Source organism: Phycodurus eques, chromosome 9, assembly GCF_024500275.1.
Source record: "Phycodurus eques isolate BA_2022a chromosome 9, UOR_Pequ_1.1, whole genome shotgun sequence".
NCBI lineage: Eukaryota > Metazoa > Chordata > Actinopteri > Syngnathiformes > Syngnathidae > Phycodurus > Phycodurus eques.
In genome coordinates, this window is record NC_084533.1 from 24,570,486 (window position 1) to 24,585,868 (window position 15,383).

Sequence of the window (15,383 nt, forward strand, 5' to 3'; positions counted from 1 at the left end):
TGGAGTCGCTGCTTCAGCTTCTGAACAACCAGGCCTCCTTGTAAAAGTCACCTACGGTCGCCTTTGCATACAGCTAGCGTGATGCCACCGAGGATTGACTTGAGCGCTCGCAAACCAGCCGCTTTTCTTTCTGAGTCCAAAATGTTGACTGATGCGACTGAGAATTTTATATCGACATTTTTTTATTAACACTGCTCTATTAATATCCATATTACTGCACTATGAGATGTTGAATGTTTTTACTGATGATTTATTTCAAATGAATGGTGAAACTAGAGTCCCTTTTACACTCCCTTTAAAAACAACAACAACATTTGTTATCTTTCCAGAAAAGGCATTTTAAACCACTTATACTTGTCAGTTTGTTATGGCTTGGTAGGTAGCATCAGTGTCCACATTTGATGTACAAGTCTGTAATAAGAGCCCTATTTATATATTTATTGTTATTTATAACTGGTTGCTTGGTTGTGTAACTTAATAAATTTAATCTCAAAAGACGGACGGTGTGTTGCAATTATTCAAATGGGGTTTTACAGCATTGTGCACCGAGAATTACAAATAAAGAACTGTAACAACGGTCGTTCCGAACATTTTCCATACAACTGGGCAGCTGTGAAATCAATGTGGGAGAAGGACTGACGTGTCGTCCCCGTAGGAGGGCGAACGCTGTCGACGTTTAAGACTCTATCCACTCGTCAGGCTGCCCACCAGACGAACGATGGAAAATTCAGTCATAGTGAAGTCGATGTCAAGTCATTGCAGGGTTCGGTAGATTTACATGGTTGTCTTATGTTGGGCTACAACTTTTATAATCTCATAAAAGAAGCCATGTCACTTAAAAAAAATAAAAAAAAGGTCTTTTAAAGAATGCTTAAAAAAAAAGTGACAGATTATAACAAGAATATGGCATAGCATAAATCCTTCTCGGCGGCACAGTGGACGACTGGTTAGAGCGTCTGCCTCAGCAGTTCTGAGGACCTGGGTTCAATCACCGGCCAGCCTGCGTGGAGCTTGCATTTTCTCCCCGTGCCTGCGTGGGTTTTCTCCGGGCACTCCGGTTTCCTCCCACATCCCAAAAACATGCATGCGAGGTTAATTGACAACTCTAAATTGCCCGTAGGTGTGAACGTGAGTGCTATTGGTTGCCCTGCCCGTTGATAGCTGGGATAGGCTCCAGCGCTCCCGCGACCCTTGTGAGGATAAGCGGCTCAGAAAATGGATGGATGTATAAATCCTTCTCCAGCAGCTGTAGGTGCTGCTAGTTCTGAGGCCGAAGCTTTTCATGTGTTTAAATTGTGTAGCCACAAAAAAATAAAAAACACACATACATCCTGTTTGTCTACAAACCTACTGGTAGCACCCCTCCATGTAGACCAAATACTAATACTTCAATGCAGATGTTAACAGTGAATACTGTATGTTTAACTAAAATGAGTAGAGGGCAGGAGAAAACATTTTTCTTAGATCAGACCCTGAATTCTAAAAACTCTCCGATGGGTTTAGGTATCATAAATGTTCCTTAACCATCAGCCACTGATTAATCCTATTCCAGCCAACCAGCCCAAAACCCCAAAATTTTGTAATGTTTTTTCATATGGGAAATTGCACTCTATATGATAATAATATTATACGTTATAAAAACATACAAAAATGGCACTTAAATAGAATGTACAGAACTAAAGTTTTTTTCCACGTTTTTTTTTTTGCTTCAATTCGATGGACATTGATCTGTTCCTTCTGGTGTACGTGCTTTGGCCACCTGGGGGAAGTATTACACATCCATCCATCCATCCATTTTCTGTACAGCTCATCCTCACAAGGGTCACGGGCGCGCTGGAGCCTATCCCATCTATCTTCGGGCGAGAGGCAGGGTACACCCCGAACTGGTCGCCAGACAATCGCAGGGCACATACTGTATAAACAAACAACCATTTGCACTCACATTCACACCCAAGGGAAATTTAGAGTCTTCAATCAACCTACGACGCATGTTTTCAGGATGTGGGAGGAAACCGGAGTGCCCGGAGAAAACCCACGCAGGCACGGGGAGAACATGAAAACTCCACACAGGCGAGGCTGGGATTTGAACCTCGGTCCTCAGAACTGTAAGGCAGATGTGCTAACCAGTCGTCCATCGTGCCGCCAGAAAATACAGAAATATGGAAATACATGGAAATGGTCACGTCTAAGTAAGCCACTCTAATAATAGTTGTTCTTTGGGGAGGATGAAGACTATATGCCTGAAAGTAGTTATATTTGTTTATCTACATGTGTTGCTCCACTGTTTGTGTTCACACAGTTGTAACAGTAATAAGTTTAGCTCCCCAACACCGATGCTATTCGTTAGACTTTCATTGCTATTTTGCATTGTTTGTTAGCAATAAGCCAAATGTACTTCACTAAGGCAAAGCTATGTGGTTGTTTTCAATACACACGTAATTTTTTTGTTTTATGTTTAGCTTGACAGTAAACTTCAACGAGGAGTGGAAATGGGTTGAAGCCTCTTTTTGTGTTTGGCGACGTGTCCACTGCAAGTGCCACATGCACTGATCTGCACCCAAATTAACAAGTGTAATGACGAAGTACTGCCTCTACTAGTGAAATTACAAATAAATGCTTTTACTTTGTTTTCATGGAGGCTCGCACCAGAGACCTTTTAAGAAACCTAGGAACTGTTTTAAATTTGGGGGGAAAAAAAACATGTCTCCTTTAAATGTACAAAATTTGCAATAAAGTATTCCTGATGAGTCCTTACAGAATACATGAATAAAGGATTGTAATACAGCCATAACACTTTATATACTGTACAGTTTTTTTTATTTGTTCATAGTGTAAATTAGTTATAATTTATAATATAGACAAGTCATCTCCATCAATCCTAAATTTATTCAGTCCATACTGACATGATTATTATTGATGGAGTACCTGTAAGAGTTTGGTTCAAATTAAAATATTAAAAAAAAAAAAAAAAAGTAAAATTGGAGTTGTACATACAATCAAAACACCTTGATCCTCGCACACAATTCCATATTCCTCTTGTAAGCCATGAAATAAGAAAACTTGCCGTTTAATGAGACTGAGCAAAGTTAATAATGTCTCATACTAACAAACACACAGGAAACCTAAGTGTGTTTCCTGCGTGCTTGCGCAATAACACAAACAAAACAAATCACAGACTGAGATTAAGTGGTCGCGCACTAAGAGAGGGTCTGTTCTGCTTTGAAGGAAGCCAAACCGAAGACTTTTTAAGGCTTGCTTCACATTTAAAGGCCTAGTAAACCCACCCGAAAAATGCCTTGGAAATTGGACACACCACATGGGAAACTTTTGTTAACAAGTCTGCGTAATTAGAATGAATAAAAAATTAATAAATCTGCTTCCTAAATCATGAAAAATAGAGCCCGCCCTCCAGGTGCAGGACTATGTGGCCCTTCAGCTGTCAATCACGTACGTTCCTGACTGCCTGTGGCTCTTTACGGCAGGCAGCCGCAGCCACTTGCTGACTGGCACTGTGTCCATTAAACAGTTAACTTACCCTGTTGCATCGCTGTCGACGACGCCGTACCAGCGAGCTTGCCGCCTTGTTAGCTTGCTAGCTCGCGCACATAATAAACAGTTATCTTTCTCGTTTATATGGTGCCAAGTCTGGTCCAAATATTTTTATGGGTGGCACTTGGTATAAGATGTTTGGAACAACTGACCAAGTTGAACTGAAAACTCTACGAAGGTGTAAAGGAACACACTGGCTTACTTTACTTCATTAAGACGCCATTCTGATTTGTTCTCGTTAACTTCTCCCGCCTCTTAAAATAAAATTTGTTCTGATTGGATCTCGTCTCTGGCAAGCATTTATGTCTCCTTTTTATTCATTGACAAAAAATGTCAATACACCTCACCATCGTCTTGGTCCATGGAAATAATTTTTTCACGTAGTCATCGTCTCGTCAGAAAAAACAAAAAAAAAAAAAAGTTCTTGACTGGTATGAAACATTTTCAATTTTCAAAATTAACACTGTTCCCCACAATTTCCGGCATATATATTTTTATGTTGGAATGCAATGATACATGTAACCTCAAACTCTTACTCAAACGGTACAGCTTGGATGCTGTTATACAAGCGTTATAACATTTTCCCACTGCTTAGACACTACGCTTGCTGATATGCAAATATAATTCGAAAGGTAACAAAAATGAAAAGGGACAGGTCGTTTCCGATACACACCTCAGAAAGAGTGACTTTGTTTCCGACAGCAGAAACATTTAACAATTTAACAAGCACATGTGCTGTGCTTACAACTAAAAGAAGCAATTTTGCAATCTGCAATCTGACAAATTGTAAACATTTGGTGCAGATGTATTATAAACGTTGTCCTAAACACAAGATATTTAACCATAGGTTTTGACGACCTCAACAATGAGAAACAAACATGGCAGAGTTCTTATTCGAACCATTTGTTTGAAATTCTACATGGTGAAGTCATCGTTGACCTTGCGCTTGTCTGGCCAGGAACCAAAGCCTTGCTGCATCAGGTACACTCTCAGCACATTTTTGGCCGCCTGGTAAGGCTCCGCCGCACTCTTCATGGACAAAAACATGACATAATTACTACCGTAAGTTCTCGTGTATAATGTGCATTCCCCCCCCCCCCCAAAATTGTCAAAAGTCTATAGTGCACATTATACATAGGTATAGGGGAAAATGCAAAAATTTATAAATGTATGCCGTCACCTAGGGGTTATGAAAAAGGTGTAGCCTACGCTTTCATTCCAACATGACAGGGGTACGCATGACTGCAAATACTGTATGCACAGTTGTGCTCATATGTTTACATACCCTGGCAGAATTTGTGAAATGTAGTTTTTTTTTTTTTTTTTTTTTTTTTATAAATACGACTGATGGCTGAACAACAACCATCATTAATTTCTTCATGGTTATGCTTTGTTTAATGATAATGCTTTTCTGAAATGCTTGACAGATTCATTTGAATCCCATAAAATGAAATTAAATGTGTTTTGCCAGCTCTTCATATTTTCTTTAAAGAATTGTACCCATCTTACAAATTCTGCCTGGGTAATCAAACATATGCGCACAAATAAAAGTAGGGCGGTGAATTTCAAAATAAGAAGGCAAACGTGTCGCGCATTTCAGTGAGCAAGAAAGATGGCAATGTACCATACAAACATTACGTGTGGAAGGGGGGGCGGGGGGGGGGGGCAATAAATCACGTTAACACTGTAATAGATGTGTTCAATGAAAACAGGAGAAGGGTTCTTCAGGGTTACCTTGGCTTCTCTGTATGAACTTGCGGCTAGCAGGTCCTGCCTCTGGGCCTCTTTTGCCACCAACTTGAAGCGGTGCAGCATCGCTGCCCTGCACAGGCGGCTCGCCAGAGCAGATCCACTCTTGAAGGGAGACCTATTTCAGATACGATTACATGATTGGCAACAAAGCAGCACAAAGGTACTGGACAGGCGAGTCTCTAAGGTTGAACAAAAGTCTGAATTGTCCTTAGGTGAGAATATCAGCGTGAATGGCTTTGTGTCTATATTTTCCCTGGCCACTAGTCGAGGGTGTACCTGCCTCTCGCCAATAGTCAGCAGGGACAGGCTCCAGTTCACACGCGAACCAAATGAGGATAAGCCATACAGAAAATGTGTGTTTCTGATCAGCTCACAATTTGTAGAACGACAAAACATAAAGGAAAAAGACTCTTAGTATCCCACTTACTCGTCGATGGTCTTGCCATTCAGACTGTCCACCACCTCGATGGAGCGGTCGCCTTCGCTCCAGTTGAAACCGTAGGTCACCGGGCCGTTGTCAGGACTACTGGCGGCTACAGAGGGCACTGTGCTGATTTGAGGCCTAATCATGCAGTAGAACATGGGCAGCTGCGTGGTGATGCCCTCCGTGCGGCGGTTCACCGTCATCTCCACGCCGCGGATGTCCCCGCCACCCGAGTCACCTGGAGGGGTTTGTTAAATGCAATGATTGATGATGACGATACAGTATGATGAGATGGTTAAATGGAGCGTCCACTTGCCCACGAGGATGGTCTGAACATAGACGGGTTCTATGAAGTGGCTTAGCAATGCTCCCTGGTAGCCCAGCACCTGCCACTGAGTGATTTTGTCCATCGGCGACACAGTGACCATCTTGGTGCTCGGGAGCTCGAGGGCGGTGGAGAAAAGCGAGAACTCCTTGAAGGAAGCGTGTCAGTAGTCACATAAGGGAATGTTTGTTTTTCAACCTCTCCCTGCCACACTCAATTGATTATACAGTGGTCTCTTGAGGTACAAGTGACCTGAAGTACGGGTTTTTCGAGATAGTCATTCCGCTGATTTCGTGTTTTGAATTATGAGCATTGTATGGGCAGTGAACTCAACTGACTTCACCATAAGCAGCAGTTTGGCATGTAGTGAAACTGTTTATTGTCACTTCCAATTTAAGTTTACTGTCAAACTAACATAAAACAAAGAGGATTACGTATTGCGTTTAAAACAATACAACTTCGCTTTCTGCGAGCTAAATGCTTACGCACAAGACAAAATGCCAAAGACAGGAATTGCGACCCTTTAATGCAACAGATACTTGAACACGAAGTGCATGAATAAATACATGAAGACAGGCAATATAACAATACTCAAAGGGATATTTTCTTTATCCTCTGTGAAAATGAAATTTTACTGCAGTTTATTGAGTCACGGTTATAGTAGTTGCGAAATTCTTCTGTTTGTGTCCGAATGACGGTAATATACTGCTCCCCGGTGGCCAAGTCACACACACCAGGAGTCACAATGACAACCATGATGTACAAAAACTGGGTTTCTTCTTCTTTACATTATATTTAATACTCTCATTACAGTATGTTTTTATAAAGTACAATATTATAGAGGCGGCACGGTGAGCGACTGGTTAGAGCGTCTGCCTCACAGTTCTGAGGACAGGGGTTCAATCCCCTGCCCCGCCTGTGTGGAGTTTTTATGTTCTCCCCGTGCCTGCATGGGTTTTCTCCGGGCACTCCGGTTTCCTCCTACATCCCAAAAACACGAATGGTAGGTTAATTGACAACTCTAAATTGCCCGTAGGTGTGAGTGTGAGTGAAAATGGCTGTTTGTTTGTATGTGCCCTGCAATTGGCTGGCAACCATTTCAGGGTGTACCCCGCCTCCTGCCCGATGATAGCTGGGGATAGGCTCCAGCACGCCCGTGGCCCTAGTGAGGAGAAGCGGCTCAGAAAATGGATGGATGGATGGAATATTATGGAGTGTTATTTTCCTAATTAAAAAACTAAATGTTTTTTGGGACTGGAACAGATTAATAGCATTGTCATTCATTTGAGACAAGTGTTTTGCGTTACGAGGTACCGATACAAGTTTAATTCAACTTGTATCGCACGGCACCACTGTATTGGGAATTATTTGTTCGAGAATGCAAACTGTCGCCATCCTTAAACATGGATTTCCTGTACAAGAAATGCTTTTAAAGGGGACATATTACGGAAATTTTTATTTTGATAGCTTGTATAATGCCTGCCCATCCATCAAGTAGGAAATTATACGCCAGGTAAATCTGTGAAAATGTGTCAGTGAGTGAGCTGTTCTACACTTCTGTGCAGTATTACATAAATGTGGGGCTAATTTACATAATAACCAACCCCACCAAGAGTTTACCTGCCCATAACATGATCTGCTGGGCTGGGCTAAGATCTTCCACCCATCCATCCATTTTCTACCGCTTATCTGGGTCGGGTCGCGGGGGCAGTAGCTTTAGCAGGGACGCCCAGACTTCCCTCTCCCCAGCCACTTCATCCAGCTCTTCCGGAGGGATCCCGAGGCGTTCCCAGGCCAGCCGAAGGACGTAGTCTCTCCAGCGTGTCCTGGGTCGTCCCCGGGGTCTCCTCCCGGTGGGACGTGCCCGGAACACCTCACCAGGCAGGCGTCCGGGAGGCATCCGAATCAGATGCCCCAGCCACCTCATCTGGCTCCTCTCAATGCGGAGGAGCAGCGGCTCTACTCTGAGATCCTCCCGGATGACCGAGCTTCTCGCCCTATCTCTAAGGGAGAGCCCGGACACCCTGCGGAGGAAACTCATTTCGGCCGCTTGTATCCGGGATCTCGTTCTTTCGGTCACGACCCACAGCTCGTGACCATAGGTGAGGGTAGGAACGAAGATCGACCGGTAAATTGAGAGCTTCGCCTTTCGGCTTAGCTCCTTCTTTACCACAACGGACCGATACAAAGTCCGCATCACTGCACCGATCCGTCTGTCGATCTCCCGTTCCATTCTTCCCTCACTCGTGAACAAGACCCCAAGGTACTTGAACTCCTCCACTTGGGGCAGGATCTCATCCCCGACCCGGAGAGGGCACGCCACCCTTTTCCGACTGAGGACCATGGTCTCAGATTTGGAGGTGCTGATTAAGATCTTGGCTAATATCTTGAACCACTTTAAAGCACAAACACTCATCCTCCCACAGGTGCAACGCCCCTGCTATTATGTCAAAGCCAAATGGTAAACAGAGCTGCATTGTGTTTTAATGAATAATCAAATTAGCGTTAGCTTCCGACACATACTTGATTGCTCTGTGAAGTTGTTGACACCGTGGCGGTGAATGTGTATTTTGTGTTTGGTGATGTGTTCATGCGGCACATGCACACAGCGTGGTGTATGAAACGCTGTCGAAATGGAGCGGAATATATATTCACTGACTTACACGGGATGGGCTAATTTCAGCGGAAAGGCCAGAACCCAGAGTCAAACCCACAACCTCAAAGCTGTGAGGCAGAAGTGCGAACAACTAACTCACCGTGGTGCCCGTAAGTAATAATATTTACAAGATGCAAATTTCCACAGAATAATGGTACTACACCTTTCCCTCCACTGACAGGTGCAGGCTCATCTCATTGTTCATCTGCCATGCCGTTATGGAAAGCGGGTTCAGGGACCTGCAAATACATCAAAGTACAACACATGCTTCAACTCGTGTTCCGAACCACAATTCTTCAGTGAGTACTCACAGTGTGGTGGTCATCTGAGCGGCGCCCTGGGGCACTTGGTTGACGTAGAGGTGCAGCGTGGTGCCACTCTTCAGGCTGAGGAGGTCGTTGCCACTGTGCTGGAAGATGGACTTCTCTTCCAGGTGCGTCGTTTTGCTGAAGAACATCAGCAGGTGCTGGTAGAGGAATCTCATGAGAGACCTCCTGGCAGTGACCACCGCATGAGAGTCGTGCACAACGCGTCCGTTTGTCGACGTGCCGTCATTGGTGCTGTAGTTGCCGGTGCCGATGGCTACCACGTCACAACTAGTGGCTGCAAAAAGCAAATAAAAAGCAAATAAAAAGATATATAATAATATCAGTATAATATCCATAATTTGTTTGTGTACAAGACTATTCTATTTCCTCAAATAGTAAGATGCCAAGCCCTAATCACTGGGTCAGTCATCAATTTTAAACAAATAGCAGTACTCTATGTAACGCCCTTTTGTCCCCTCAGAGAATAAAAATGGGCAAACAATTAATTAATAGCAGCAACGCATAAAAATCTACATATATTTTAATATATAATTAACGTCATGAAATATACATTTAAAAATAAAAGAAACAAATCATTCAAAATCTAAATATAATACATACATAAAAAAGGGGGCAAAAAACTATTTTCATCTACCTAGCCTCATAATTTAAATAGTCACTATTTGTGGAAAAAAAAATTCTAAATATGTTAATATAAAAGTTGATTGTACAAGTATAATGAATTAAATTTAACCCCCCACCCCCAATTAAACAGCTTTCCCCAATACAGATGCAATGGAAAATATTGAAGTACCGTATTTTCACGACCATAAGGCGCACTTAAAAGTCTTAAATTTTCTCCAAAATGGACGGGCGCCTTATAATGCCTTATGTGTGCACAGAGTTCCAAAATCTGTAAATGTTGTTGTGTGACTTTGATGAGCGTCCCGCTTGACTGACTGGGAGCATTTCCTGCCGACATGCTGCTTATATAGAGGAAAGGCGGACGTGATTGAGGACAGCATGCGGACGTTAAAGGGGGAAGGGTACGCAAACATGGGAATCGAGCAGCCGCGAGAGAATTAAAAAAATAAAATAAAAAAATCAACGAATCCATGGTTCGCAAGTGGATGCCTGGGCTAAGGTATCTGCTTTGACTGTTGTCCGAGCTTTCGCGAAAGCCGGCATCATTGCTGAACAGCCCCCCGGCAACGAGACTGACTCCGACAATGACGAGAGGGAAACCGGCATGTTTGATGGCGAAATTGCCCAGCTGTTCATTTTGGATACAGAAGATGAGGACTTTGATGGATGAGGATTGATCAAAAAAAATAATGTGAGTACATTGTTAAATACTTCAATAAAGTACAACCAAACTCAGTTTTGCTCCCGCTGCTTTTTTAAAAACATGTTTTAAGATAGCGTATGTTTCAGAATCAGAATCATCTTTATTTGCCAAGTATGTCCAAAAAACACACAAGGAATTTGTCTCCGGTAGTTGGAGCCGCTCTAGTACGACAACAGACTGTCAATTGACAGAGAACACTTTTGAGACATAAAAACATTGACAAAAAACAGTCACTGAGCAATAAATGGTTGCTAGTTATCTGGTAATGTCGGTACAATTTTTTTTTTGACAATTGTGCAAAAAGATGCAGAGTCCTCTAGCACTTAGAGCAGTTCGAAAGACTAATATTGCAATAGTCCGGTGCAATGACCATTGTGCAAAGGGCGCCGAGACTTCAAGTGAGTAGTGCAATAATCTGGGACAATGTTGATTGTGCAAATGTTGCAGATACTCCTCAATCAGTGTGCAAATGCAGCAGATGCTACTCTGGCATGAGTGGCCAGTATTGGTCAACAACAGATATGCAAATAGTGCAAATGTTTTACCATGCCTGCGCCCAATAATACGGTGTGCCTTATGTATGTGTTAAATACAGAAATAGACCTCATAACTGAGACTGCGCCTTTTAATACGGTGTGCCAATATGGTCGCGAATATACGGTATTAAAATTCTCTGCAAAAAAAATTACAAACACACAGTCATGGTTGGAACAATTTCAACTACAACTAAGATTGCAAGCAGTTGCGTTTTGCAAATACACTTCATAAAAAGAGTAGAATTTAAAACAAATGACATTTTGTGATTATCATTTACTGTATTTTTATGCATTTATTTTTTTCTGAAGTATGAAATACTTATTTTTAGATCCTTTTTATATTTTCTTATCTCTCAGTCTTGCCCTCGTCACACAGTGGACTGTAGAAGACATCACTTCAATTCTTGGCATTTTGCAACCGTGGACGCCTGGTACTCTGCAGTTGAGTAAATATATTGTGTTTAAAATGAAATAAGCCTTGGACTAAATTCCATTTGAGGATGCAAGAACTGCCTCCCAGAGTAGCTGTTTGGAGATGTACTGCTATCCACAGATCTTCCTCTTAAGGATGCTCCACCGGCTCTTAATAGGGTTGAGGTCAGGGGATAACGGCACGCACACCGTGAGTTTTTCTCCTTTTATACCCATATAGTTTACTCTACGAGTCAGTATTTTTCATTTAATGTGGCTCAGATGGGAAAATAATTATTCAACCTTCCTGAAATGTATAGGAAGTGACATAAACAACAACAACAATCTCCAACATGAATTTTATCTGCCTAATAGTTTGGTGTGTTAAAGGTGACAGCAACACTCACGAGTCTGAATGACGAATGCCGCGACGGAGGTGGCACAGGCGGAGAACTGCGGGTGGCTGTTAATCAAATTGGTGAGCTGATCCCTGACGGAGTTTGCTATCTGGAGGTTAGCGGGACTCTTCTTCTCTGCCAAGTAACATGAGTAAAAGTACTAGTTACTTGTTTATCTAAGGAGGCTTAATTGCATTCATGTAGCAGACACAAGCGCCAAATCAGAAATGACAGTGAAAATAGGAAAAGCAGCACATTAAAAGGATGGAGTACCACGAAAAAGCCTGACGGCTTGAATCTCTGATTGGGAGGACTCATCTTTGACCGGTTGAAATGGGGGGAAAGCTGTAAAGGAACAAAACAATCAAATAAAATACTTGCATAGGGAGAGGCTTCTTGTACAATAATTGCTTATTTTTAAGTCACGCATTGTGATGGTTTGAAGTTTTGTTTGACTTTTGTGGCCTACTGTAAATTTCCATAATAATTTTGGTTGCACTTCAAATTGTAGCATTTTCAGGGGTGTTCATCTCTGGATGTTCCACTGTAGATGATTTATTCAGGCTTCACAAGCTTTGTAGCCTCTGCCTATCAACCGTTCCCAACTCCGATCTACTAGCCTGACCTGACATTTTGGGAAGGTCAGCCTCGTCTTTCTCCAACTTGGGCAGAAGGTCCTGTAGAGCCAGCTCGGCTGCCTTGAGCCGGGCCGCCTTCTTTGTCGTCCCCATGCCGGTCTTGTACTTGACGCCGTCGACAAGCACGCAAAAGGCGAACAATAACCCAGTTACGTTGGCTAAAGTGTCAGAATGGACAATAAGGCTTTAGTGACACAATTTAGTGGCACAGTTGGGATGTGCATAAAGTCAGCATAAATTGAAAAAATAAAATAAAATGCACGCAATCAGATGTCTTCAGTTTGGGATAGGCGTCCTTCAAATGCGAGTAATATGTAGCGGGTATCTGCAAAACATCGGCTATACTGTCAATGTGAGCTAGATATCACTAACGACACAATTACACAATAAAAATCTCCCGCTGTAAATGTAAAGTACAGTGAAAGCGCATTTAAATATGGTCTAAATATTCTGCATTTGATGTATGTCCATCATTAAACAAGCAAAGATTATTGCCAGCGCTGACTAGTGGAGTGATAATGCAAGGTTACCCTAAATAAGTCCACCCGGGCCAACTAAACATTATGTCATATGTAACGTTTAGTATTTAAATAATCTACTACTGTTATCACTGCCTGCTGTTGACACTTGTTGTGGAGTTATTTTGGGTGTATACGCATGCGGGTTGTTTCATGAGTTCCGTCAGTTTATGCAAAGCCATATCGGATATGTGTCACTTGAAATCTATCTAATCTAAATACAGGCATTAAATAAGAATTGGGCACTTGGATTTGCAATGTAAATCAAGTCACAGAAATCAGTATGCGTCTTCCTACTGACTGTCTCAAAATGCTAATTTGACAAAGGCCATCAAAAAGATAGTGGTGTACTTGTACCATATATGATGTCATACACTCTCTACTTTACCGGTGGTCACCGTCTCCTTGATTTCCAGCTGGAACTGAAAAGTCTGGGCCAGCTGATGCAGCAAGGACACAGCATGGGTCTTACCGCTTCGATATCTGGTGATCAGCTCTTTTGCCCCAACAGGAGGCTCTTTGAGGGGGGGGGGGGGGGGGGGGGGGGGGACCCAGATAACAGTACGTTTTTTAATTACTAATTTGATCACAAACCTACTGCTGTCACTTTGTGGAACTCACCTGAATTGAACACGCTGCTTTTATAGTGTTGATACTTTTGTATGTCGGAGTTGGCCATTTTGGGCAAAGCTGGCTCCTCAAGAACTGCAAAATGGCTGTCCACCTGAAAATATCCTGAAAGTTCAGTTCAAATAATAATCATAACTCTCAAACAAAATACATTTAGCCCAAAAAAATTCTGCATTTGATGACACTGAGAAACACACAGACAGATATAGTAGCTGTAATACCTAATTGCAATAAAAGTAGTAGTCGGCTACTGTACAGGCGAGCACGTAAATGCCGAAACTAATTGATTAGCAATCACAGTTTGCATTGACGTCGACATACGAGGCGATACTATCCTAAATCGGACGATAACTGTTGGATTTATCTTACCATAACATTTCATGATATCCGTTGTAAACTTAATTGGACAGCTAATGTAGAACATTCTTACAGTTTATCGGTCATACTACTGCTGTGTCCGTTGTAAAATAAAAACGCCCTCGGAATAATACGAACATCATTCTCGGTATCGATAAGCTTTAATTACTTACGAAACGTTATTTACTCACGGTCACACCTTTTAATCTTCCGACTTGTGTCATAAACTGTCTTTATATCAGTGTTTATTTGCCAAATGGCCGCTCACCTGTCCAGGAGTAGCGTAAACGTCTCGACTCAACAGCTTGTTGCTTTCCTCCAGTACCAGACAATAAACACACTTTGGTCACCGTCTAATTGCTGGACTTTGTGCGAAGAAGTCATGCAAATGTTTTTTTTTTTTTAAAATGTCGGACACACAACTTTTAACTGGCTTTTGGCCAGTTAAAAGTTGGCGCTTCCAATAACCTCTCGACTTTTCAAACAGCTTTCATCTCTTGAATCATGAAGTATTGCGATATCTGAACAGTGTGAGCCGGAAGCTTTTACGAGTGGAGGCTAGCTTGACCGCAGTTCAAAAAACAGAACCGTCAAAGGAACAGTTCACATGAAAAAGCAAAATGGACACTTAAAGCTTCAACTTAAGCTTGAAGTTAGCGATTCTGCACGTGGAGTGCGTGGGGCGTGAATTGCGCATTCTGTTACCGGTGACTGCTTCTAGGAATAAAGCGACTGAAAAGCATCAGCGACTGTGTGAGCGTTGACCTCATACAAGGGCATTATAGTATTTTCATTTTTTTATTTTCTAGCTTGACATTTTGCTGTTGTTTTCTGCGAGACTGTAAAAATACATTTGAAATGTACTTATTATTAATATTATTACTTAATTAATAAAGTATATGGAAATTTGTTTATATTGTATGTCATAGAGAGACCTCTCAAAGTGCTTTACATGGATAACATAGCCACAAACATGTTTATATATGATAAAACAGATCAACATAATTCATAATTAGTGAGGAGAAGCGGTACAGAGAATGGATGGCTATATGAATAAAATACTCTAGGCCATAAATATAATACGATACAATGAAAAACAGTAAGTACGGTGTGAACTGAGCATGGCTTTGTGTGTCGCGTGAGGACATATTTGGATGCTGCACGCCATTTCTAGTTGTACCTTTGAAACCTTGTATGTTGAGACCGTCGTAAAAAAAAGGGAACCCTTTTATGTCATCTTGAAATGAATTAGCATAGCAGAGAGCCTTGCAACCGTTCAATGATAATAATTTTCGGTGGAAAAACGGCCATCTGTCAACCTTGCACTGGGGCGGAAGAAGACGATGCAGCTATTTTCCACCTTGAGTGATGTCAAGACAGATGCTGTAAATATTCTATGGCTCCACCAATTTTGCGGGATGTCTGTGGAAATGATGCAGATGTTATGTAGTGTTGATGGTGAAACAGTAGTGGAAGTAGCACAGACCCCTGTAGTACCCCTTGTGGGTTCTATTGAACCTAAGATCCATGGTT

The 15,383-nt window shown here is 42.1% G+C and overlaps 1 protein-coding gene across 1 annotated transcript; it reads right to left on the reverse strand.

Annotated features, from left to right (window-relative positions):
• Positions 1–4,034: 4,034 nt before the first annotated feature.
• adad1 (adenosine deaminase domain containing 1 (testis-specific)) lies at positions 4,035–14,312 on the reverse strand. Its single transcript, XM_061686041.1, has 12 exons — positions 14,119–14,312; positions 13,485–13,587; positions 13,252–13,380; positions 12,333–12,503; positions 11,981–12,052; positions 11,717–11,842; positions 9,018–9,309; positions 8,870–8,945; positions 6,042–6,198; positions 5,729–5,963; positions 5,284–5,416; positions 4,035–4,578 (listed from the first exon to the last, which is right to left on the reverse strand). The coding sequence occupies exons 2-12, from the start codon at positions 13,540–13,542 to the stop codon at positions 4,465–4,467; spliced, it is 1,563 nt and encodes a 520-aa protein (XP_061542025.1). The 5' UTR covers positions 13,543–13,587; positions 14,119–14,312; the 3' UTR covers positions 4,035–4,464.
• Between the last annotated feature and the right edge of the window lie 1,071 nt (positions 14,313–15,383).

Excerpts from the sequence above, each read along its gene's own strand:
- adad1 (XM_061686041.1), bottom strand. The coding sequence starts at position 13,542 with ATGGCCAACTCCGACATACAAAAGTATCAACACTATAAAAGCAGCGTG. Across the intron at positions 12,504-13,251 it reads CAAGGAGACGGTGACCACCG|CCAACGTAACTGGGTTATTG; the intron begins GTAAAGTAGAGA and ends CTGACACTTTAG. Across the intron at positions 12,053-12,332 it reads TGACCTTCCCAAAATGTCAG|CTTTCCCCCCATTTCAACCG; the intron begins GTCAGGCTAGTA and ends GTTCCTTTACAG.